The sequence below is a fragment of the Dicentrarchus labrax genome, unplaced genomic scaffold (genome assembly GCF_905237075.1).
Source record: "Dicentrarchus labrax unplaced genomic scaffold, dlabrax2021, whole genome shotgun sequence".
Classification (NCBI taxonomy): domain Eukaryota; kingdom Metazoa; phylum Chordata; class Actinopteri; family Moronidae; genus Dicentrarchus; species Dicentrarchus labrax.
The window spans coordinates 5,490,776-5,516,709 of NW_026136722.1; the positions used below are offsets into that span (position 1 = coordinate 5,490,776).

The 25,934-nt window shown below is 38.3% G+C and overlaps 1 protein-coding gene, 1 pseudogene and 3 gene segments (V, D, J or C); all 5 read left to right on the top strand.

Moving 5' to 3' along the window:
- Positions 1-218: 218 nt before the first annotated feature.
- On the top strand, positions 219-738 carry LOC127356819 (immunoglobulin heavy variable 3-21-like). The segment is given in 2 exon segments: positions 219-313; positions 402-738. Coding segments are annotated over 2 exon segments (354 nt in total).
- A 1,445-nt stretch (positions 739-2,183) lies between these two features.
- Positions 2,184-16,949, top strand: LOC127356825 (Ig heavy chain Mem5-like). Its single transcript, XM_051388847.1, is given in 7 exon segments — positions 2,184-2,347; positions 2,449-2,766; positions 9,782-9,832; positions 10,971-11,273; positions 12,712-12,785; positions 13,764-13,850; positions 14,334-16,949. Coding segments are annotated over 7 exon segments (933 nt in total). The 5' UTR covers positions 2,184-2,304; the 3' UTR covers positions 14,391-16,949.
- On the top strand, positions 7,092-7,642 carry LOC127356822 (Ig heavy chain V region 5A-like; annotated as a pseudogene).
- LOC127356815 (immunoglobulin heavy variable 3-48-like) lies at positions 8,027-8,718 on the top strand. The segment is given in 2 exon segments: positions 8,027-8,246; positions 8,340-8,718. Coding segments are annotated over 2 exon segments (363 nt in total).
- A 6,462-nt stretch (positions 16,950-23,411) lies between the features above and the next one.
- On the top strand, positions 23,412-24,791 carry LOC127356807 (Ig mu chain C region-like). The segment is given in 3 exon segments: positions 23,412-23,526; positions 23,621-23,932; positions 24,061-24,791. Coding segments are annotated over 3 exon segments (678 nt in total).
- The last annotated feature ends 1,143 nt before the right edge of the window (positions 24,792-25,934 follow it).

Genomic DNA, 25,934 nt, shown 5'->3' on the forward strand with positions numbered 1-25,934 from the left:
TGGACAATTTATTTCTATTGACTGAAAACGGTTCTCAGCAGTTTTCTTAACTTTTATTCCGAATGGGGTTTTAATCTGTTAAAGTGTTATATTTCTGTCAAAATGTAATTAATCGATTGATTGTTTCACGAAACAGTAACTGAGATCCAAGTCAAATCCAGTTCCACACTGTGAGGAGGAGTCAATGCAAAACTCAGATGTCTTCCACCTCTACTTATCTGACTGCAGAGAGGATGACAGAGAACAGTGGAAACACAGTTTAACATGATGGACTATAGGACAGGACTGCTGCTGTTAACTATCTGCTGGGCAGGTGAAGATTTTATCTGACCTTAATTTTACGTTACTTTTATTTTTATCATCAGTTTCTTTTAGTTGATGTTTTTTTATCCTCTTGACAGGTGTTGATGGTCAGACTCTGACAGAATCTGAACCAGTGGTTAAAAGGCCTGGAGAATCTCACAGATTGACCTGTACAGCCTCTGGATTCACATTCAGCAGCTATCATATGAACTGGGTCAGACAGGCTCCTGGAAAAGGACTGGAGTGGATCGCTTTCATACATACAGGCAGTTCTCACATCTATTACTCCCAGTCAGTCCAGGGTAGATTCACCATCTCCAGAGATGACTCCAGCAGTAAACTCTATCTACAGATGAACAGTCTGAAGACCGAGGACACAGCAGTGTATTACTGTGCCAGATGAGACACAGTGAGAGACAATAACAGAAGAGTCATACAAAAACTACTTCCTCTATTTACAACCACTGAGAACATTGACTTTCTACAGTATCACCGATCTTAACATTAATAGTTTCAAGGTTTATTTTATTGTCATTGTAAAATACACAATTGCACAATTAAAAGCAATTTAATGAAATTAATAAAAAAATAAAATACAACATAGTTTAAGACTAAATTATATTTACAAGGAAGATATACAGTTTCACACACACAATATATATATGTAAGTAAGTAAAGTGTTATTTATAAAGCACTTTACAGTTACAAAGTTTTTCACAAAACAACAACAAATAAAAATTTGTAAAATGAAAAGTTTACATAAATTAAGCACAATAAGAGAGAGACCAAACTAAAACACACCAAAACAAAGACAAGGCAGGAGATCTATAAATAGATTAATTTCAGCGAGTGGGGAAGATGATTCCAGAGGGCTGGAGCTAACACAGCAGTCATCTTTTATTTTGCAGTTGGAATGGGGGATGGATTAAGGGGCAAGATTTGAAGATCGGAGTGGTTGGAAAGTGGAATGAGGGACAGACTATGATGCATGAAATGATGTTCTTATATCATGACACAAATGTGAACTTAGAGGACCAAAGTGTGGGATTTATTTGGATCTAAGGGAAGGAAAACAATTATTTTTATTTTCAGGTGATTATAAACTAATGAAAACACACCTATGAATATTATATTCCATTTCAGCCAATAGATCCTCCTAAATGTTAAACGCTGGACCCAAGCTAAGTTTTGTTGGGAGGTTGAGCACAGTACACTGCTCTGTTCAACAAGTGAGGATCAATTACAAAAATGTCCAACACAGCTCTCTCCTCCCTGTGAGGAGGAGTCAATGCAAAACTCAGATGTCTTCCACCTCTACTTATCTGACTGCAGAGAGGATGACAGAGAACAGTGGACACACAGTTTAACATGATGGACTATAGGACAGGACTGCTGCTGTTAACTATCTGCTGGGCAGGTGAACATCTTCACTGATCTTGATTTGACATATTTTCATTTGTGTTGCCAATGTAACACATAACATGAATATCTTTCTTGGTTTAACAGGTGTTGATGGTCAGACTCTGACAGAATCTGAACCAGTGGTTAAAAGGCCTGGAGAATCTCACAGATTGACCTGTACAGCCTCTGGATTCACATTCAGCAGCTACCCTATGGCCTGGGTCAGACAGGCTCCTGGAAAAGGACTGGAGTGGATTGCCTGGAATGATAACGGTGGTAGCAGCAAATTCTACTCTCAGTCAGTTCAAGGCCGGTTTACCATCTCCAGAGACAACAGCAGACAGCAGGTGTATCTGCAGATGAACAGTCTGAAGACTGAAGATTCCGCTGTTTATTATTGTGCTCGAGACTCACAGTGACTGGAGTTGGTTGAGTAGCTGTACAAAATCGTTGTGACAGTTGATCCTTCTTTTATAGGCTGTCAGTGTCCTTCTCTATGCAAAGTGAACTTCCTCACAGTCTGGTATAAAGACTTGATATCATGCTGTCAGTTGCAGCAGAAGAAGAGAAGCTCCCATCAGATCACCTTCAATACCAACCATGTTCTCTGTAGCTCTGCTGCTGCTGCTGGCTGCTGGATCCTGTGAGTCTCACTGAGGCAGAGACACTGACAGTATGATCACAGCACACTGACTGTTCACTGTTATCACACTGATTCAATATTCAACATGTTTTCCTCCACAGGTGTAAAGTGTGAACAGTTGACACAGCCAGCCTCTGTGACTGTGCAGCCAGGTCAACGTCTGACCATCACCTGTCAGGTCTCTTATTCTCTGGGCAGCTATTGCACAGCTTGGATCAGACAGCCTGCAGGGAAAGGACTGGAGTGGATTGGAAGGGCAGCTGTTGGTTACACAACATATTACAAAGATTCACTGAAGAACAAGTTCAGCATCACCTTAGACTCTTCCAGTAACACAGTGACTCTAAACGGACAGAATGTGCAGCCTGAAGACTCTGCTGTGTATTACTGTGCCAGAGAGACACAATAACACAAACCATCAGTAGACCTGAACAAAAACCCCTCAGTGCCTGAACACTTGTAACATGAAGCCACCAGAGGAGGAGTCCTCAGACCACTAATGATTTCAACACAGTTCACTGTTAGAGTGAAGACAGAAACACACTTCAGACTTCATGAAAATGTTCTTAATTACACAAAAACAACAGATTTCATCATTTTAAATACTATTCAATATTAAATATAAAAATGTTCAAGTAATGCAATACATTTATCTGACAACTTTGCTTTTCATACTCGTCATCTGACAAGAGTCTCTGAAAAAAAAAAAATCATTATCACAATTAAAGCTGCATCATGAAGTGAGTCAGGAGTCTTTACACAACTTCATGGAGATGTTAATTAGTCAAACTGGAATCAATAGTGAGTTCATCAGCAATCTGTAGTGTGTTTGTCAGAGATGAAGAAAAGAGAAGAAGTTTCACCTTCTGTCTGCATGAATGAGGACAAATTCCTAAAGTTTTCATACTAATTTTGACTTATTTAAATACACGTTAGTCAGCTGCAGTTGGACAGAGAATCAAATAACATGAGAATTTAAGTGTCAAATTAAATTATTTAAAGTCATATCACAGATAAAAAAATTGAATTTTCTTGCTCTATGTTCGTGTCCTCTACTTTACTTGAATGCATTTTTTAAAAGGTGCCATATTTTAGATGTCCTTTTTCATAGACAATCTTTGATTTTAGATCATATAATATAAAAATCTAAAGAAAAAAAAACATGTCACCTGATGTTTTCAGTCAGGATTTTGTCTCATGATAATTCAGTTGTGAATATGTTTAATAATGTTTGTTGGAGGATACTCTGATAAACCTTAAACACAACATTCAACATTTGAAGACATTTCAAATAAAACAAGTATTACATTCAGATTTGCCTGAATCAAATTTATTTGGCTGATGTCACAACTCCTACATTATCGTTTCTCAAGTGCAACAAACTAAAGACCAAACTCTGTCCTCACTGTGAGGACGAGTCAATGCAGAACATAGTTGTCTTCCACCTTCAATAATCTGACAGCATACAGTGACAAAGCTTTTAGTTTTTACTGCAACTTTTGTTTTACACGAGGTAACAGAGTTTATACGTCTGAGTGGACAATTTATTTCTATTGACTGAAAACTGTTCTCAGCAGTTTTAAAAAAAGAAATAAAAACAAAATAAAAATAATTGAAAAAGTGAAAGAAATACAACATGGTTCATTATAATATAGAAACATAATATCTAACATACAGCGGATTTTACAAAACATGTCCTCTCAGTCTGCCTCAAAATTATAAATTATGGAATTAGTTACATGTTATTCCTGTATTTAATGCTAATTAATATTCTTAAATGTATTATCACTATTATTGATACCCAGGTTTTGCACAAATTATATTTAAACATGCAAGAGGGACTCTTGGAGGAATGACTAATGTACAGTAAACATTCATTCTGCAGTTTCACCAAACATCAACTGAGATCCAAGTCAAATCCAGTTCCACACTGTGAGGAGGAGTCAATGCAAAACTCAGATGTCTTCCACCTCTACTTATCTGACTGCAGAGAGGATGACAGAGAACAGTGGACACACAGTTTAACATGATGGACTATAGGACAGGACTGCTGCTGTTAACTATCTGCTGGGCAGGTGAACATCTTCACTGATGTTGATTTGACATATTTCCATTTTTACTATCAATGTAACACATAACATGAATACCTTTCTTGATTTGACAGGTGTTGATGGTCAGACTCTGACAGAATCTGAACCAGTGGTTAAAAGGCCTGGAGAATCTCACAGATTGACCTGTACAGCCTCTGGATTGACATTCAGTAGCTACTATATGCATTGGATTAGACAGGCTCCTGGAAAAGGACTGGAGTGGGTTGCCTGGATTGAGAGTGGTAGTGGTAGCAGCAAACTCTACTCTCAGTCAGTTCAAGGCCGGTTCACCATCTCCAGAGACAACAGCAGACAGCAGGTGTATCTGCAGATGAACAGTCTGAAGACTGAAGATTCTGCTGTTTATTTTTGTGCTCGAGACTCACAGTGACTGCAGTTATTTGAGCAGCTGTACAAAATCCTACAGTACTCATCTTTCAGGCTGCTGGAGCCTTAGCATTTTTTTTTTAGATCAATTGTTCTATATTCTACATGACATTTTATCTTAACATACTGTATATTTTTGTGAATAATAATTATTGTCTATGCATTATACAAAGTCCCCAAAAAATGTTCCTTATATTTTATTTCTAAATATCAAACACATAAAAAACACAATAAAGGTCACTTGTTGATAAAAGACAGCACAACAATCTGCTGAAATATTACAAATACTAAACATTTCTAAAAATAAAGACACAATATAGTAACGTATTGTGAAATATAAAGTCAGTGATGATATGAGAGTGAAAAATAATGTTTAGTCTCTGGTATAAAACCACTGGACGGCAGTCAGTGTCAAGTTTCTCTCTCGTCTTTTTTCTAAAAGGAGACCCTGCACTGTCTCACCTGATTAATGTCCTCCGGTCAAACAATTCAAAATCACACAACACACCACACAATGATACAATTACTGATTTATGACTGGATTTAAATTCACAATTCATGACAAATTGTTGTTGACAAATTTAGTTATTTAGGGATGAAAGGTAGCTACATCTCTCCATGATTACATATAAACTTGTGCCTGTCCCATGTTACAAATTCTCAAGATTCTGTTTAATTTTTATTTTATTTGGAAATAATAAGATAAGATATTCCTTTATTTGTCCCACAATGGGGAAATTCCAATGTTACAGCAGCAAAGTGGATAGAGAAAAAACGGTATAAAAAATAGTAAGAGTAGGAAATAATAAATAAAAACACTGTACAAGAGAAAAACAGTAAGAATCCATAATAATAATCCATAATGATATTATAACAAGCCAAGAACAAAAAAATCCAAATAAACCACACTGCATGCTGTTCAGGGTTTAGTAGCCATTACTAGAATGCTTGGATCAGAGAGGCTGCTGGAAAAGGACTGGAGTGGGTTGCTACTATCAGTGATAGCAGTAGCACTTACTACTCTGAGTCATTTAAAGGCAGGTTTACCATCTCCAGAGACAACAGCAGACAGCAGGTGTATCTGCAGATGAACAGTCTGAAGACTGAAGATTCCGCTGTTTATTATTGTGCTCGACACCCACAGTGACTGGAGTTGGTTGAGCAGCTGTACAAAATCCTACAGTACTCATCTTTACTTTACTTTAGAAATATTTGCATTTTGCTTCTTTTTTATTTTTAAGAAAACATAACAATCTGTGAGGAAGATCATCCAACAACAATAACAATGTATCACCTAAATAAATACAATGTCTTCCTTTAATGATCACTTCTTCACAAAACAGCCAATGACAGCCAAACAGTCTGCTAAAATCACTGTCCAGGTCTGAATAAAAGAAAGACATGCAGCTACACATTTCAGCCACATTAATGTTTATATCATTTGGCATCTAAAGTAGCTCACAGTATGAGAGTGAAAAATAATGTCACAGTTCCAGTTATAAAGACACTAGAGGGCAGTCTGCATTTTGTCTCACAGGTTTCAGTTCCTGAGCAGCTGTTTTCCTCTCGAGGCTCTAAGTCGTCTTCAAACATCTGCAAACATGGAAACTGTTAAATGTCTTTAAACAAACCTGCAGACAGTTCTCATATTATTTACATGGTCCTCACTGCTGTCACTGTATTTCTGTTTGAAGCAGATACAGTCAGTAAGTACAGTCAGTGAGCAAATTAATGAATAATAAATGCTGCGATATTACAACAGCCATTTTGTTTTTTATTATCCTCATACTGTACGTTTGAAGTTAACAATGAATGTGATGAAGGAGGTGCTGACAGTAAATTAATTCTTTCAGGAAAACAGCTCACGTCATATTCAAAGTGTGTCATCATGGTTATTGCAATGTGGATTTGGATAAATATGTTTACATTATCCATGATTCATGTTAATACTCACATTAAGAATAATTATCCTGGTTATTGTTTGTAATTATAGAAAAAAATGACATAATGTTTTAATAGTAAAGATTTTGACAGTAATAGTTTATAGTCATAGCAAAGGTTACAGTTGTTTCATTTCTGTAACTCTAAATGTAAAATCTAAAAGTTTCATTTTAAAAATGTTACAGTTGAGTGAGTGATAAAGTTAAAATATCATATGTAAAGCAGAGGTGATTTTCAGGCATGTTTTCACTCTGCAGCTATAATAACAGTCAACAGACTCTTCTATTGGCTCCAGTTAGACCAACATTGATGCTTCATATGTTTGATTCTATGCAAACTAAGTGACCTTCCTTGTTACTCAGCTATAAAAACTTCCCATCAGGCTGTCAGTGGAGTTCACAGCACGTCAGTTTCAACATAAACCATGTTCTCTGTAGCTCTGCTGCTGCTGTTGGCAGCTGGATGTGAGTCTCTTTGGATTTGTCAAAGTCAACAGTTCTTCTTTTGCAGTATAACTTGATCATTTGTTACAAAACATTTTCTTTTTTAACAGGTGTGAAGTGTGAACAGTTGACACAGCCAGCCTCTGTGACTGTGCAGCCAGGTCAACGTCTGACCATCACCTGTCAGGTCTCTTATTCTGTTAGCAGCTACTACACAGCTTGGATCAGACAGCCTGCAGGAAAGGACTGGAGTGGATTGGAAGGGCACGTGTTGGATGGAGCACATACTACAAAGATTCACTGAAGAACAAGTTCAGTATCGACTTAGACTCTTCCAGTAACACAGTGACTCTAAATGGACAGAATGTGCAGCCTGAAGACTCTGCTGTGTATTACTGTGCCAGAGAGACACAATAACACAAACCTTCAGTAGACCTGAACAAAAACCCCTCAGTGCCTGAACACTTGTAACATGAAGCCACCAGAGGAGGAGCCCTCAGACAGCTCATGATTTCAACACCAGTTCACTGTTACAGTAAAGAGAGAAACAGACATGATAAAAATTGAAAAAGTGAAAGGAATACAACATGGTTCTTTATAATATAGAATAATAATATCAAACATACAGCGTATTTTACAAAACATGTTTTCTCAGTCTGTCTCAGAAATATAATTTATGGAATCAGTGACATGTTATTCCAGTATTTAATGCTTAATTAATATTCTCAAATGTATTCTCACTATTATTGATACCCAGGTTTTGTCAACCTGTTGCACAAATTATACTGAAACATGCAAGAGGGACTCTTGGAGGAATGACTAATGTACAGTAAACATTCATTCTGCAGTTTCACCAAACATCAACTGAGATCCAAGTCAAATCCAGTTCCACACTGTGAGGAGGAGTCAATGCAAAACTCAGATGTCTTCCACCTCTACTTATCTGACTGCAGAGAGGATGACAGAGAACAGTGGACACACAGTTTAACATGATGGACTATAGGACAGGACTGCTGCTGTTAACTATCTGCTGGGCAGGTGAAAATTTGATCTGATCTTAATTTGAAGTTCTCTTCAAAATGCTTCCAGCTTAAAGCAACTGACCACTGTATATTTGTTTTATCTTGACAGGTGTTGATGGTCAGACTCTGACAGAATCTGAACCAGTGGTTAAAAGGCCTGGAGAATCTCACAGATTGACCTGTACAGCCTCTGGATTCTCATTCAGCAGCTCTTATATGGCCTGGGTCAGACAGGCTCCTGGAAAAGGACTGGAGTGGATTGCTTATATAAGCACAGCTAGTACTCCGATCTATTACTCCCAGTCAGTCCAGGGTAGATTCACCATCTCCAGAGATGACTCCAGCAGTAAACTCTATCTGCAGATGAACAGTCTGAAGACCGAGGACACAGCAGTGTATTACTGTGCCAGAGAGACACAGTGAGAGACAATAACAGGAGAGTCATACAAAAACTACTTCCTCTATTTACAACCACTGAGAAGATTCACTTTCTACAGTATCACAGATCTTAACTGTGATAGTTTCAAGGTTTAATTTAATTGTCATTGTAAAATACAGGATTGCACAATTAAAAGCAATTGAATGGAATTATTTAAAAATAAAGTAGAACAAAGTTTAAGACTAAATTATATTTACAAGGAAGATATACAGTTCACACACACACACACACACACACACACACACACACACACACACACACACACACACAAAGTAGATATAAGTAAGTAAAGTGTTATTTATAAAGCACTTTACAGTTACAATGTTTTTTCACACACAAACAAATAAAAATTAGTAAAATGAAAGGTTAAAATAAAATGGATGGATAAAGGGCCAAGATTTGAAGATTTGAGTGGTCGTATAGTGGAATGAGGGACAGACGGTGATCAGAAGTTTAACTGGAGACAAGGTCATGAAGTGTCTTCTGTGTAATTTTATGGGAAGCCATGCAGTGAAATGTATAGATAGTTTTTAATTAAGCCGTGAGAAATGGCTCTGAGAAAGATCATCATCAACCAACAACAATAACCATCAAACAAAAGTTTTACTGTAATGATCACTTCCTCACAAAACAGCCAATGACAGAACAACAATCTGCTGAAATCACTGAACAAAATAAAATAAATGAATTAAAGAAAGGATATGAACACATGAATGAATACAAACAAATATTATTCACATTTATACATTTCAGCCACATTAATGTTTACATAGTTTGGCATGAGAGTGAAAAATAATGTTGCAGTTCCCATTATAAAAACACTAGATGGCAGTCAGTGTCAAGTTTCTCTCTCCTCTGTCACTATAAGGAGACTCTCATATCTGCTTATCTCACTGATCTCAACTGACTGACACTCAAACCCTGGACTGAACTAGAGTTTTATATTCACACCCTTTGTGAGCTCGCTTCACCACAACACTAATAGAACATTTGACGTGCTGGATCAGCAGTGACTGCAGCTTCATGGTAGATTGACATAAAATAACAATGGAAAGTGTACATACCTGGGAACAGGTTTTTGTATGTAGTGGTTAATAGTTTGTTGAACTGTGACTACGGCTTTGACTACTGGGGAAAAGGCACAATGGTCACCGTCACCTCAGGTATGTAATTTTGATATTTCTGATTAGAGAATACATTTCCTGATCGCATTACTAAAATATATATTATCATTTTCCTGTACCCACAACTGTTGGCCAGTGATAAGACAGGGGACAGTATTTGGTAACCTGAGCACAAATAATTCATCAAAACTTCTAGCTATCTAGTTCAGTTGGAAAGTAAGTTTATCAGCAGGTGTTTTTTTGTTTTTATTTTAATTGTCGCTGCAACCAAACTGTATAACTTGAAGTAATGGGATATTACAGTCATGAGTTTTTGTGAGAAGTGTGAATTGACTCTCTTAACTGTGACAACTGGGCTTTCGACTACTGGGGAAAAGGCACTATGGTAACAGTGTCATCAGGTAAGATTTGTACCATTTAAAGTACGGCAGAGTATGTTTCAGACTGTAAATGTCATATTTAAGTGATTCTGTAAGTCAAGTGTCCCTTCAAAAGTAAAGTTTTAATACAGTGTGTACTGTACAAAGTCAAACAGCAAATATTCTCAGTAGATTCAACGGTGGATATTTTTATGATTAGAGTATTTTGAGTCAGTTAAGTGGATTTTATAGTGGTGGGAATAATTAAATGTTAATGTAGACTTTTTGCGCTCAGCATTAGTAGACGTAGACTTTTTATACTAACAACTAAGTAGATTCAGCACTGTGCTACTACAATGCTTTTGACTACTGGGGAAAGGGTACAACGGTAACTGTTTCATCAGGTAAGAATACTCTTCAACCTCAAACACAGTTGCTGAATTTGACCAAAAGTAATTCTTTATGGATGTTTACTGACTTTACATCTTAATTCCTTCAATTTAAAAATTTGCTTATGATTATTGTCAAAGTTGTCCATTTAAAGCATTTCACCTATTTGTATTTAGAATTATAAAAAAACTACTTAAAAAAATATAATAGAGGAAGGTTAACCTTAGTGCAACAAACAACATCTAAATAAATAACATAAGAAAACAAAGGTCTTTGTATGGAGGGCACTTGAAATTTTCATATTCAACATTTTAAGAGGTAATGCCTTCAGTGCTGTGTTTTGTTACACTATTAAACTGTTGAACTTTAGTTTTATTTTATTATATTTATTATATTATTATATTACACGTTTGTTTTTGCTTTTTTAGGCACTCCAATCAAACCAACTGTGTTTCCTCTGATGCAATGTGGTTCGGGGAGTGGAGACACGGTCACTCTTGGCTGTCTTGCCACCGGTTTCACACCCTCCTCACTGACCTATTCATGGACCAAAGGTGGGACTCCATTGACGGACTTCATTCAGTACCCTGCAGTACAGAAAAACAACGTTTATACGGGGGTCAGTCAAATCCAAGTGAGCAGACAGGACTTGGACGCAAGGCAGACTTTCCAATGTGCCGTGACACATGCAGCGGGAAACGCACAGACTGGTATCGTATCGACGATAATAGGTAAGGACTATGCGAAGTGATTTTGAAATGCCTTTTTAGTAGTTGATTTGAATCTAGGATGTTTACATGGTGGAGCAGTTAACATATTTTATAATTGTGCAACAATTTTAAGGTTTTTAAACTATATGTATTAAAGAAAAGTTAATGGTAACGATAACTGATAAATAATTGAATACATAATTGGCCGTCAATTGCCAGTACCAGTATACAATACCCTTAAAGAAAGCTTTACATTTTACAGTGTAAACATTGTACTGCAAGTCTGCTACTAGTATTTACGGTGGACAAGGATAAGAACAGCTTCAATTATAAAATATCTTGTTGTAATAATTTAACAGTAATTGTATTCATATGGCACAATTCATGCAATGCATGAGGTTAAAAAAACTGTATGCAAAAAACAGGGCCAAAATCATAATTTAAAAATAATAAAATACAGTCATAAATAAGTGTTATTTATGTATTACATCAACAAAAAGTTAATCTCTATTACTTGGTTTTGTAGATTTTTCAGATAAATTTTATTAAAGGCAGACTTGATAAAATAACCTATGGAAAGTGTAGATATCTGGGAACAGGTTTATGCATGCAGTGGTTAATAGTTTTTTTAACTGTGATTACACTTTTTGATGACTGGGGGGAAGATACTATGGTCACCGTTCAATCGACACATGCAGCGGGAAACGCACAGGCTGATTTCAGGAAGCCAAGTAAGGCTCATGCTAAGTGATTTATAAATGCCTTTTCAGTAGCTGATTGGAATCTAGCATGTTTACATGGTGGAGCAGCTTTGTAAATGTATTTCGAGCTGCCACTGACACAGCTTAACTAAATATAAAAGAGAGCAATAATTGGTTTAACTGTTTTAGAAACAAATATACTCCAATCTGTCTTTTCGAAGCTATACATAAACAGAGGAGAACATAAAAATACAACTCTTACCAAATTAAATAGTGTGTCAAATCCTTAAATATTTGTAGTTTTATTATTAGTCGGCCTTGCGGGCAAACCTACGGAGCCCCTCTGATGACATGGTCAAAAAAAAAAATGAAATTGTGGCCATATTATAGCTATAACGTGGCCACGAAATAGATATAACGTGCGCACGAAATACTAATTAATAATATTAATATCATTCCTAGACAGCTGGGTAAGCAAATCGAGCGCACCTTCTCTAGAAGCTACAATAGCCTACGGAGCCCCGTACCTACGTGATGTCCCTAAGGTGAGGGTTATTCTGTTCTAGTCAGTATCTTGTTATCTCGCATTTAGGCAGTTATTTATTTAGGCCTATGTTTGATACTTTGTTATAACGGGTAGCCTATCTGCTGACGTCTCACCCGACTTACAAACTTCTTATCCTCAACCTGTTACTACACGTTACACGTTGTTTTGTTGTGCTAATATGTAGACTAATTAAACTCATTTGTGCCTGTAGGAGCTGCAGCCCTGCACACACATCAGGACACTTTTAAAGTAGAGCTGAGGGGTGTAGGCATACTACCAAGCGAGGTATGTTGAGCATAAAACCAGAGTTTTCTGTGTCACGAAGGTGTCTCTCTTTTAACCTGGCTAGATCACCATGCTAACTTATGCTGCAGACCTAACCTGGTCCGGACCAAATTCTGTTCACAGTGAAATCAGTTTAAAAAGTGCCTTTTTCACTGATCATCTCCTTTGAAAGTAGTATCATGTGTGTCAGACTCTCAGCTGAGGGAATACATAGGCTATATGAACCGCAGCGTTTAATGATGCCACCGGACGAAGCTGTGCAGTTACAGTAGCGCTCACTGTATGTATCACGTTGCCAAGGGAACCTGTAGCCTATCAGTGATCAGAATCTAGTTTGTATTGATTTGCAGATTGTTGTTGCTCTGACTGAACTACTGAATGTGTCTGTAGTGTTCTCTGGACATTTGTCCTTCAATAAAATCACAGAAGATTAAAAGTTCACTGTATTATTGATCAGTCTGACGTTTACCTGCAGATGAAATGTGCTATATTTCCTTTAAACCATTATGTTAACACTTTGATGATGTTTTTACGCTTGGTCCTGATTTGCTGAAGTCGTTTTACACTGCTGGTATATTACAGCTGATAGAACCCTGATTAGAAAATTGCTCCAGCCTTTATTACCACAGATAATATCTGATCAATAAAAATCATTCCACTTTGATTTGCCAAAGACTAAAGTGATTTCATAGGACAGTGTCAGAGCTTGAGCATAATGTTTAAATCAGCTGCATCAAGTTTAAAGTTTCAGAGCTCTACAATGTGCAGCTGTCACCAGAAATATGGGAGGCATTGAGAGTAAATAAATATATTAATTTACACTGTAATACAGTGACTGTATTTGCAGCAATGGTGTTGCTTTTTGCAACATAATAATAATAATAGCAGGGACATGGGGCAATATGTGATTTGGAATCATAGATCCAGAATCTGGAAAATCTACTACTTGTTAATTAATTTTGTTTTCCTGTGGTTTAGAAGTCAACTATGGATACTCGGTTGCGAGAATTTTTCATCGAGCGCAAACTTGAAGAAGATGTGATCCAGAAACTTGAAGATGGGAATGTAAGCCACTGCAGCTGCTGTCTGTGCTTGCCTGGTGTGTGTGTGTGTGTGTGTGTGTGTGTGTGTATTATGTATTTTTTTCCAAACAGAAGATTATTATTTACTGAAAGTTTGTATAGAACACGTCACACCAGAACAGATAGGCCCAATGCACAAATTCAGATGCACACTTAAAAAATGTTATATGTTTTAATTTTGAATCTAATCAAATACATCAACTGTGTTTACAGAATAATTTAAAATAATTCTTGGTCATCTTAAGTTGGGAAAATATGTGCATCATTACCAAAACTAAATGTTATCAAAAGTAGGCTGCATAAAATGAAAAACTAATGATGTGAGTAACTACACCCTTATACCACCAATATAGCTATATTCTTAACTTCCTTTAGATATCCATTGGCATTCTATGTTATGCATTTGTATGTATTAATTAATTTTTTTATTGACTAATTCATTTATTTATCTTTTTATTTTTTTCAGATTGATGAAACTGTCATTCCGTTAATGACAGACAGTGACGAGGCATCTCTCTATTGACAAAGACGAAACAGTGGCAAATATCAAACTTATGGCTGAAAATCTTTTTTTCCCCAAAGGCCTTTCAAAAAAAAACAAAAGTCTTTCACACTGTTCAACTCATATTGAGAGCTCACAGATACATGTTGATGTGTCCAATACAGTAGACGAGTTGTATAATCTAAGCAAGGTCAAAATTCTGCGACTTTATCTGTGCACCAAAAAGAAAACAGGACAGCAGCCCTCAGGAGTGGATTGTGATCACGCAATAAGCCAGCCCTCAGTGGTAGATCTCACTAACAATGAACAGAATCAGGCCGGTGAGGATCTGTTGGTGGAAAACAGAAATTCAGAATCACCAAACCACTGTGGAATTAATGATGGAGCTTCCAGAAGTGGATATTTGGAACTGAGTGACACATTACCATGGGATGGTCTGCTAACTGTGGGCGTAAGCGAAGATTCTGATGTAGTTTTTATTATAAGTGGGGATGACAGGCTGGATGTAAGTGTGGATAAACCAAACCTTGAAACACTCTTTCCAGAAAAAGAGGATGATGCAACTCATCAAACAGTGGATCTGTCACCGGTGCTTGCAGGGGAGGCCAATGTTCCAGACCAAACACTTCCTGAACCACAATCTTGTCCTGTAACGCCGATTGTAAGAAGAGGTCACTGTCTCACTGACTTGATCAGTGCCTTCAAGGACCCAAACATTATTGCATCTGAGGTCAACATCAAAATGCGTTTACCAAATGGAGAGCTTGAACAGGGGGAAGGAAGTGGTGTTTTGCTAGACTGCCTGACAGAATTTTGGATGGATTTCTATGACAGCTGCACACTGGGAGTTGAAGTGAAAGTCCCTTCATCACTTTCAGTGTGAAGAATGGCAGGCTGTAGCTAGAGTGTTTGTAGTAAGGTGGAAACAAGCTGGTTACTTCCCAGTGAAGCTTGCAATACCATTTCTGGAAGAGGTGCTGTATGGCTCGACAACCAGTAGTTTCAAGGATTCCTTTTTGCTGTATGTATCACAAGAAGAAAGATCTGTCCTCCTGAAGGCTTTGGAGGACTTCAATTCAGTGGACACAGATGAATTGCTGGATGTACTCGATGCACATGAATGCAAGCAAGTCCCTACCAAGGTCCCCTGTTTTGGCACAGATTGGACACAAAGTAATAGTTCAGGCAATGTTTGTAATTAAGTGCTGGCGTCCTGTTGTGTGTTCTGTAGCTGGTTTACTACCACCAGAAGGACTGCATCATTTCATTGCACAAAAAAAACCAACTGCAAAAACAGTGAAGGAGCTTCTAAACTTTCCAGAGGAGATGACAGCAGCCCAGTCAACAGTTTCTCGTTACCTGAAAAGGTACATTGGGGAAATTGATTTCAACAATCTTCAGCTTTTCCTGCGGTTCTGTACAGGATCTGATCTCTTGGATAAGGCCATACTAATTGAGTTCATAGAAACCACAGATTCTCTCCACAGACCACAATCATACACATGTGGATGTGTACTAAAGTTACCCATTGGTTACTACAGCTATCCAGATTTTCGCAGCGAATTTAACAGCATTCTCACAGGCTCAATGTGGGTAATGGATGTGGTGTAGGTAACAATACAAACAATAACATGAAGGATGTGACAGCTCCTTGCTAGACTGGATGGTTTTGTTATCTTAACTATGTAGCCCGTTGTGCCTTTTGTATGTGCAGCATTTTATTTCATCTGCTTTTAAAGTGGTTGCTTTGTTCTTTCCCAATCAAATGGTAAGCTTAAAGGGATAGTTTTGGTACGTGTGCTTAGTCAGTGTATTACCTGTAGTAGACAGCACTCAGCACTCTCCGAGTTTGCAGAAGCAGAGGGGAGTGCTGGGACAGAAGCAGAGCAATACATTGCTGGGTACGGGGACAGCAACACAGCAACAAACATATTTTAGTCACCTAAAAGAAGTCCCACCTCAAAAGAATACACCAGGTTACCTGTACACTATATTAGGAATATTTTCAGTGCTTCACCTGGTGGGAAGACTGACGTTTCCTTTGACACTAACCATAGAACTCCCATATGCCTACGCCTAAAGTGCATCTGTGCTTGCTGCACACTGTATTACTCCGGTTAGTGCCAAAAGAAACGACTACTTTATGAGCAGGCGAAGAGCTGAATATATTCCAAATACAGCGTACAGTTACAGTTCTACAAACTGGGAGAGTGCTGAGCGCTGTCTACTGCAGGTACACTGACTAGGCATAAGTACAGCTCCACTTCAAATACCAAAATCCAATTGATTAAGCATGTTTTATATTATTACAGTTGTTTGTAGCAGCCCCAGTAGAAACAAGAATGTGAGTCTTGGCTGATGTTTCAAAGGTGTTTAAAAATAAATTAGTCCTTTACAGAAGTTGTTTACACTTTAAAGAAGTTTGAATAACTTTATTTTGTAACTTTCAGTATGATGCTGGCTAACAGGAGGTTTGAAAACTGTTCTTATCCTGTTATTATGTACAAAATACAACCTGTTCTGTTTTTGACTATGGTGTATTTTGAAAAAGACCAGTAAACCATTCAAGTTTGTACAAAATGTTGATGTCCTCTCTGTTACATTCTATACATCTTTACATTTTAACATGTCTAATGACACCACCCATAGTTATTTTACGCCTCACTCTCTAGTGTTATAAATGTGCTGTGATTTGTTATGAAAGACAGTTCTTTATCAAACATTGGATTGTTTTAATCTCCTCCACAAAAACAAAAAAACAGAGGCTCAGGAAACATAGAGAGCATTGATGATACAACCATTATAATAATACACTACACAGTAGCCTACTTGGTCTTCTTGTCTAATTGATCATAACATTAGATTTATGATATCATTGCCAGTCTGTGTGGGTGCTGTCCAGGGTGATATTGTCCTTGTTAGAGATGGATACATTTCTTTGACAAGTTTAATATTAATTGGAGGATAACCTCTAGCCCAAAAAGATTAATTGTGTCTAACTTGTGCAACTATTTGAGTCAAACAGTTCTTATTTTCTAGCTAACAATAGCTATCGATACTTAATGATGAGTTAATTTACTGATCGCTAAAACTGAAAACAGTAAGTTATACAGTCTTTTCTGATTATTTTGGTTTAAACAAAGACACAAGATAACCACACAAACATGAAAAGTAATGTGTACATTATGCTGTAAAAACATGTGCTAAAGTACCAAATATACTACACGATTTGTATGCTTGTGTCCATTTAAATAGCCTCAAATAACCGGACAAACCGTGTCCCTCAGATGAAAATACAAAACAAGTGCCTGGGACATGGTAGATGGGAACTCCAAGCTTGATTCAAGCTTGGTTCAGTCCCACATCACATGGGACTGAACTGACAAATGTGCAGCTGTCTTTACATGTGGTCAAATCTTCAGTCAGTGGAACAAGACAGTCTTCTGCACCCCAAAGGTGAGGGGCCATGTACATGACATCAGGTATCCCACTTGGCACGTTGGTGTTCTTGGAGGGCCTTATACGGTGAGCATTCCAAACACCCCGGATGTCATTTAATACCTCCTGTTGGAGCAACAAGAGCAATTAAGTCACAGCTGGCATACAGTGCATTTTTAAACAGTGATTAGGGCCTATAATAAGTGAAATATAGTCCTCTTTATTCTCTGCCTTTGCAGTGGGTAAGGAAAAACTAAAGTTTGTGTTAAGCAAATAAAAGTAGCTTAAATTACACTGTGATGTGTCTTATTTCCACAACAGTCTAAAGAATCAATACATCACACACATTACATAAACTCAGTGGCTTAAATCTCTAAGATTACATGAAGGTAATGTAGAGTTGATGGTACAGTTTCTGGGTTTCTTGCTGTGATCATAATATAAGCTATTTACCTGAATGATTGGCATGAAACAGAACTGTGACAGAGCTTTGTCAATGAAATCCCCAGCGAAGAATCCCTCATCCTTCAGTTCTGCGAGAAGCGTGATCCAGGGTTCGATTCCTTCTTTTCTCATCACTCCCCACCAGCTCTCAATTCTCTGGTTCGCGGTACTTGCTCCTGTGATGTAGCTTCTCTCCATGACGTCATCCACGTCATTTCTCCGTAAATACCGCTGAAGGTCTCTGACCACCACGTTCTCAGTGCCCCTGTCAGTTCGTACGAGCCTGGGGCAGCCCCCACGGCGTTCCACTGCTTCCACAAAGTACCCCCGATAACTTTCGGGTCGCTGTTAGTCAGGGCGGCCCGCAGCCAAATGATGTTGCGTGAGAACCCGTCGATGCAGCCATTAATGCATATCCCATATGGCTTCAGTTTGTCATATGAGTCTATGTGCCACACAAAGTTAGGTCCCTGAGCAAAATATTTCCTCCTTCGGAGACGTCTGCTCTGGTGAACTTGGGAACCGACGGGGTCCAGTAAAGAGAGGAGAATCCTGACGTCTTCTTTTCTGATAGAAATACCGTGTTGTTTACACTTTGTAAACATCCACCGGTAGCCGTGATCCTTTCCAGGGCCCTGCAGTTGGTCAACAATGAAATCTATCCCGGCGTCCAAGTCGTACCCTCGCCGGTGAAGCAACCCGGCTCTCAATATCCTGTGTAAATGTCTCTCGGTAATGATGGTTCCTTGCAATGCCAGGCTTTTCAGAATGTCTTTGTAGCTCATTCCCAGCCTAAAATAAAGTTCTATCATACTGTCCCTGTCCATCGTGTAGCTTTAGCCCCTCTAATGCCTCTACCTTAGACCTTAGAGAAGGTGCGCTCGATTTGCTTACCCAGCTGTCCAGGAAAGATATTAATATTATTAATTAGTATTTCGTGCGCACGTTATATCTATAATGTGGCCACAATTTAAATTTTTTTTTGACCATGTCATCAGAGGGGCTCCGTACAAACCAAACAGTGAGGTGGAATGAGAAGGCTGAGCCTTTCATGTATATTCAGCTGCTGAGTCTAATTTATTCTTTACTAATATACTGTATGTCCTCTGCACCTGTCTAAGAACTGATTATTGCTATGTGTTCTGCTTCTTTCACCATACAGTTTCCATCTATCTGCATACCAGGGATTATGCAGGTACAGGGCTCCAGACTAACTTTTTGCATTGGTTGCACTGGTGCGCCTAACTTTTTTTTTTAGGTGCACCATCACAAAATTTAGGTGCACCCAAATTTTTCATTGCGTCGCCTTTAACGCCGTAAGGTCACCTTTTTATTGCTCTCCATAACTTTCATATAATGTGAATGATTTTTAAACAGGAATAAGGTATAGAGAAATGCTTGTCTTTATTTGAAGCACAATTATATATAAAAAGAAAAATAAAGTGTTTAAAGTGCTTCACCGAACTGAAATTGAACATTTCAAACTCAAACATTTCAAGTAAAATAAAACATTTCAAAATAAAAAGTGCTACTTTTTAAAGAGCTTGACTGAACTGAGACCTAAAATCATGTCTAAAAATCTTATAGCAGGTCTCCCCTTGCTGTCACATGCCCCTCAGTTCCGAGTCTGATGCTGTCGCCGAAGGACCCGGGCTTGGTATCTCATCAGGGACCGAGGGCTCCGTGTCTTGACGGGATGGACTCTCAGTAGTGGGATGGATGGGATTATAGTAGTAGGGCTGGTTGTAGGCTTGGTTTTCTTAATGAAAAAACTTTCAATATTTCTCTTCATTTTCCCTCGTTTTGTCGCGTTTATTTTATTTTTACGTTTCAGTTAGTCAGCTACTCTCGCACTCAGGTCGCTTAGCGCGGTGAACAGGACCACAGCCAATCAGAGGCAAAGACCCGCCCGAGCTCTGTCTCTTATTGGTTTAGAACACGATATGATCCTACCATGAGTGTGTGAGTTCGGTCACAGGCAGGGGTATATGGTGCGTTCGTTTTGTACGGAATATTCAGATATCAAACTGTGTGATATGATTAATATGTAATGAACATGTGAAATCCACGGTGGGTGCACCGTAAACCAGATAATCACTATAAACGTTACGAAACGTCCAAACTGCCTATTGCAACCAAGCTCGTCGTGTTGTGTGCCAAACAGAACGCAAAAACCCACGGTTACTCGTTTCCAAACACGGATGTGACGTCGCTCTCGAGCTGCAAGTCGTGATTACAAGTCAAAACGAACGCACCAATAGTATACAGTATAGGGGGGAAAAGTTAGGACAATTCCAAGGGCCCATGACTGACAGGGGCCCCAAAAAATAGGTAAAAACTAATATAAAATTATTAAACCATCATCATTCAGTATATATATTTCAAATATAATAATAAAATTAATGATCTCTTTGTTTTTACTTGTTTTTGGCAGTAAAAGTTAAATATTCCCATTGACCAAAAAGTAAACATCCATATTGACCGACCACCCCCCTGTATCTGCATGAAATGGTTTCCTGCCTTAGCGCACTTATCAGTGACGTGTTTAGTTGCAGTCAGTAGATGCGCCAGAACTACAGTGATCACAATGTTAACTAGTAAATCAAAATCAGGTTTTCAAAAAAGGAAAGAGAGAAAAGAGAGAGAGGAAAGACAAAGGAAAGGAAGTCAATCTGTAACCCAGTTTTTCACCAAGAAAGGTGGGTAGCCTATAGTCTGTGAGTGGTATTAACCTGTTGGCTTAATGTCCATAGGGAAATAAGATAGCCAGCCACAGACTAGGGTCAGCCTACATTTAAACACCATTTAATCAGTTCAGGCAAACGTTTAGCAAGATATTCATATGGCTGTAAAAGATGGCCTTTAGCAAATTCTTTATGGTTGCTTTTAATCTTGCATCAAATAGTGAACTGCATACTGTATGCAGACTTGCATGCATGTACTAATCACCAGCAGTAAATATTGTGCTAGTACTAGTATTGAACTACAAGAAGCAAGACAGTTGCAAGCCTTTAATTAGAGTTATGTAAAGCTTTTGATGGGACAGTTAGGTCCTAGAGATGTGGTGACAACAGCTGCGCAGAGGGGGCCCAATTTGATTTTTTATAAATATAAAAATAAATTTATGTTTTCACCCAGGCAATGTCAGGTACACCAGTGCGACCTAGAACAATTATTAGTCGCACTCTTAAACATTTTGGTCGCACTCTGGAGCCCTAAGGTAGATGAAAACTGTATGTTGATCGTTAACATTCCTGCAAAGAAAATCTGTGTTCGCTTGCCCGAGCAGTCGATGTATATGCAGAAGCGAGCCCTGCTGTTCAATCATGTAATTTTCTTTAAATTATGACAATCTTATTTTATTTTTTACTCTTTCCGCACACTGTAGTAACAAGTGTTTATTTGAGGAGCAGAATCATTATGTATATTTGTGTGCAAGTTGTATAACATACAGTAGAAAAGTGATCAGCTCAGTTATATTGTAAATCTATAGTAAATGTGGATTACATGAACAGTGTAGCACATTGTTCACCTCTGCTTCTGCATATATATATTATACCCTGCTTCTGCATACATACATATTTGTGTGTGTCAGTGTTTTTTTTCAGACGTGGTTTATCAGTTGTCAACTCTTAAAGTGTTCGCTTCCTCTGATGAGGAAGACGAGGCTTCCTTCTCCTGCTTTGCCACCGATTTTTCACCAAACAGTGGCTGAAAAATGGTAAGGACTTCAACAACCAAACAGACAAGATTGAAACAACTTCCGTGGAGAGAACGGACAAGAATGGTACTAAAGTGTACAGTACAGCAAGTTTTCTCAAAGTGAACTCCAGTGAGTGGTCTCCCAGTACTGAGTTTTCATGCCTGTTTGAGGGGAAAGGTAAAAATGGCATTCCAGCCTACAAGAATTCATCTGTAGTCTACAAAGGAAATACAGAAAATGGTGAATAAATTGATACTTTTTTCGTAATGTTAATTTAATTTCACTTCTCATGGTTTTGCAGCTATTTCTTTTTAATAATTGTTCATTAATTCCTCACCCGATAGGTCATGTATGTCCTGAACAAATGCAAATAAAGATCGATGGCCCCTCAATGGCGGACATGTTTTTAAACAACAAAGGATCTTTAGTATGTACAGTCCACCTGGCGTCTGTGATGCCCCGTTGCTCTTTGTATTGTTTCACTTCTGTATTTTGGTACTTTTTTGGGACCTGGGTGTTACTCAATGCTTCTGCTTGCTGCTAGCGCTGATCACTCTGCCCTGTCATGCTGCAACATCTGTGCAACAGGCTTCCAGCCCCATCTCCACCTGACTCGAGCAGACATTATAAAAGTACTCTGCCATCTAGCCTAAATACAAAGACATTACACCTAGAATTGAGACAACACAGTTGGTTAGTTGACAAAAACTTGAAGGTATGTATAACTGAAGAGATTAAATCAGTGCATATTGTCCACATCCAACATTTAGAATGAAACAAGTAAAAATAATATAACCTCTTCTCTATCTCAGGACTGCGAGTTGTGTCTCCAAACATCACACTATACCCTGTCTGGGAAGGAGAATTAGGGTCCTCACCAGTCAGACTCATCTGCACCCTAAGTGGCTTCTTTCCAGACAAACTGAGTGTATCCTGGCAACAGAACAACCAACGTCTAAACATTGTACCAATTCAAAGAAAGCTGCAGAGTGTGGAGGGAATGGAGAAAACCTTCAGTCTAAGCAGTGAGATTGAGCCAAATATGAAACAGTGGTCAGATGGCTCAAGTTTTACATGCAAGTCCAATCACAACAACAAGGAATCCATAAAAACAATAAGTTTTTGCCAAAGAAAGTATGTGCAGCTACTGTCTCATTGCACAATATGTAACAGATATATCATTCATGTTTTAAGATTAAAAAATGTTGTCTTAAAATAAGTACTTTGAATAAGATGTATCATTTCACATTGAACATTTATGTTTTTTTTCCTGCAGTTCATGCAAGAACTACTCCTTCTATGCTTGTGGAGATTCCAAGCTTCAGGACAGTAATGACAGCCAAGACTGAGGTGAAGGCAACATGTTCAGTCCTCCTACTGTGTTTGATGCCAAGGTGACCTGGCAAATAGACGGGACAGACCCAATCAAAACCCAAGTTAATCTGGCCAGAAACGCATCTCATTTAATAAGCATGACGGTTTCCTCAAGTAAGTGGAAACAGCTGAGGGTTGTAAAATGTAAAGCTGAACATCGCTGCTTCTCATCCACTGAGGAGACCGTAAATGTTTCAGGTAAAAGGATTAGACAAAATAATAAGTGTGGAAATGCTGTGTTAGTGAAGTGACCAAAAATAAATACCTCTTCTTGTCTTTCTGCATCATCCAGAAAATGTCATTCGGACTCCATTGGTTGAGATCAAGAGATCTCTCCCAGATTTGCTGAAGGGAAACAGTGCTGTGCTGGAGTGTGACATCACAGAACTCTCCTCCAGTGACCTCTATATCACCTTTCAGGCCGACGATACTGACATCTCTGAAAAAATTGATGTTGATCTTCCTGAAACGCCAGGCCCCCATTCAATCAGTAGACGATTCCTTGTCCCCCAAAACCACTGGAATAATGACACAAGTTTTTCCTGCAGAGTAAATCAAGGCCTCAACATGACTTTCAAGTCAAGAGCAACAGGCCATATTTTTGGTGAGTGTTGTACTTCTTTTTGTTTAAAAACTGTTGATTTGTTACTGCCATTGCATTTTTTGTATTTAAATTAATTTAAAATGTGCCTGATTCAGTTTTAATTCATTTATTCATTTGTTGACATATAGGGGACCCATCAATGGAGCTCCTTCTGCTCCCCAGTGAGGAGGAAGGACCACAGAGACTTGTATGCTCTGGATGGGGCTTCGACCCTCAAATTAAATGGTTTTCTGAGTCTCAGCAAAGATCTTCTTCAACCGATGAGATCAGCATGAATGCAGATGGTCGTGTGGCAGTAACCAGTCAACTTCATATCCCTCAAACAGAGTGGAAAACAGGACAGGTCTTCACTTGTGAAGTATCTGACAAGTCTCTGAACATAAATGTCAGGTAAAATTAAAACATAAGGAGAGTAACAATGTCAAGCCATGTGCCTAATGACAGTACTTTGTCCATGTGACAAGTATTACAGTGTAAACTGAGAGCTTCATTAATCATTTTTTGTAAACTAAAGAGGGCAGAAGAAGCTCACAGACACACAGCCACCACCATATCACCTCCAGATGAACAGATTTGTTCAATCTGTCCTGCACAAAAAAACATATAACTACTTACATGTAATGTTGGAAATCATACGTATTCAAACACTTCAAAAGCAAGTTTTCCCACAATTAGAGGGTGTAGAGAAAATATATTTTAGAATAACATTGTCCACTGGTCCCCAACTGTGGTAGGTGTAGCAGAGATAGTATTTGAGCTCCCTCTAGTGGTACACAGATGTATCTCTAAACTTTTTCTTTTTTAGTGAAATACATTCATTTAAAAACATAATACTATCAAAATAATAAAAACCTTTGAATAAAAAAAACTCTACTTAAACTATTAAGTGTCTGAAATGTAGTTTAAAATAAGTTTTGCATTTCCTGTAATGTTTTGTGTCAATATCAGCCTGCTACCTAATCACATTCATGCATCTAGCACATATTTACAACCATAATTAGTCATGAGCTAAAATATGATGTTAAGCTAGTAAGCAGAGGTAAAATTAATGGTTAAAAAACACTGCAATCATGGCTCCAAAGGGACACAACTGGAAAGAGAAGTATGCATCAGGCGTACCTTTTTTCCCACTAAATTACTGATGTTTCTTGAACCGGTTGCATTACAGATTCAACAGCAATGGACAATAAATAATTTGCTTCTTAGGAATGAACCTGCCTCCTGCATGACCTGTACATAGCTGAATAGGGTCAGGCTACGCTACTGTATTTTCAGGTTGGTCATAATGGTAGAAAGTGAAGAGCCAAATAGTTCCTGAGGGGGTAGGCAGTGGGAAAGGTTTGAGAAATAATGTTGTACTTTATTGATGATTGGATGTTGCTTCATAATTCTTTTTCTTTGTATTTTCAAGTGTCAGTTCATTCAGACTCCCCTCCTTCCATTCATGTGGAGATTCCCAGCTTCAAGACAGTAATGATGGCAACATGTGAGGTTAAAGCAACATGTTTGGTCCGCACTGTTTTTGGTGCCAACATCACCTGGCTTATGGGTGGAACGGTTTCAACCAGTAATACAGTGAGCCGGGATACAAACACGACTCACATAGCACCCGCAATCAGTATATCAAATGCTATGAAAAAACAAAACAAAATCAGGTATGTGTGGGTGTCCCAGGCCTGTAATAATCCCACCCAGTTTTAGGGTTAGGATTATTGGTTAGCTTTAGTTCATTCCGCCCAAATGAAAAAATTAGCTGTCCTACCTGCCTGTCTTCCTACCTTCCTGCTGGCACTTTGCCTGTACAGTCTTTGCTCATGAGCAGAGTCTTCCACAAGGTTGGGCAGATATATTGCTAAAGTTACAGAGCTAGTCGTACAAGAATGGCAGAGAAAATGCAGCCGAAGTTTCCACTTCCACCTATACCTACAACAGCTTGAACTGCTACACAAAGCAAGAAAAGAAAGACAGAAAAAAAAAGAGAGGCTACAACCAGAAAGAGGTT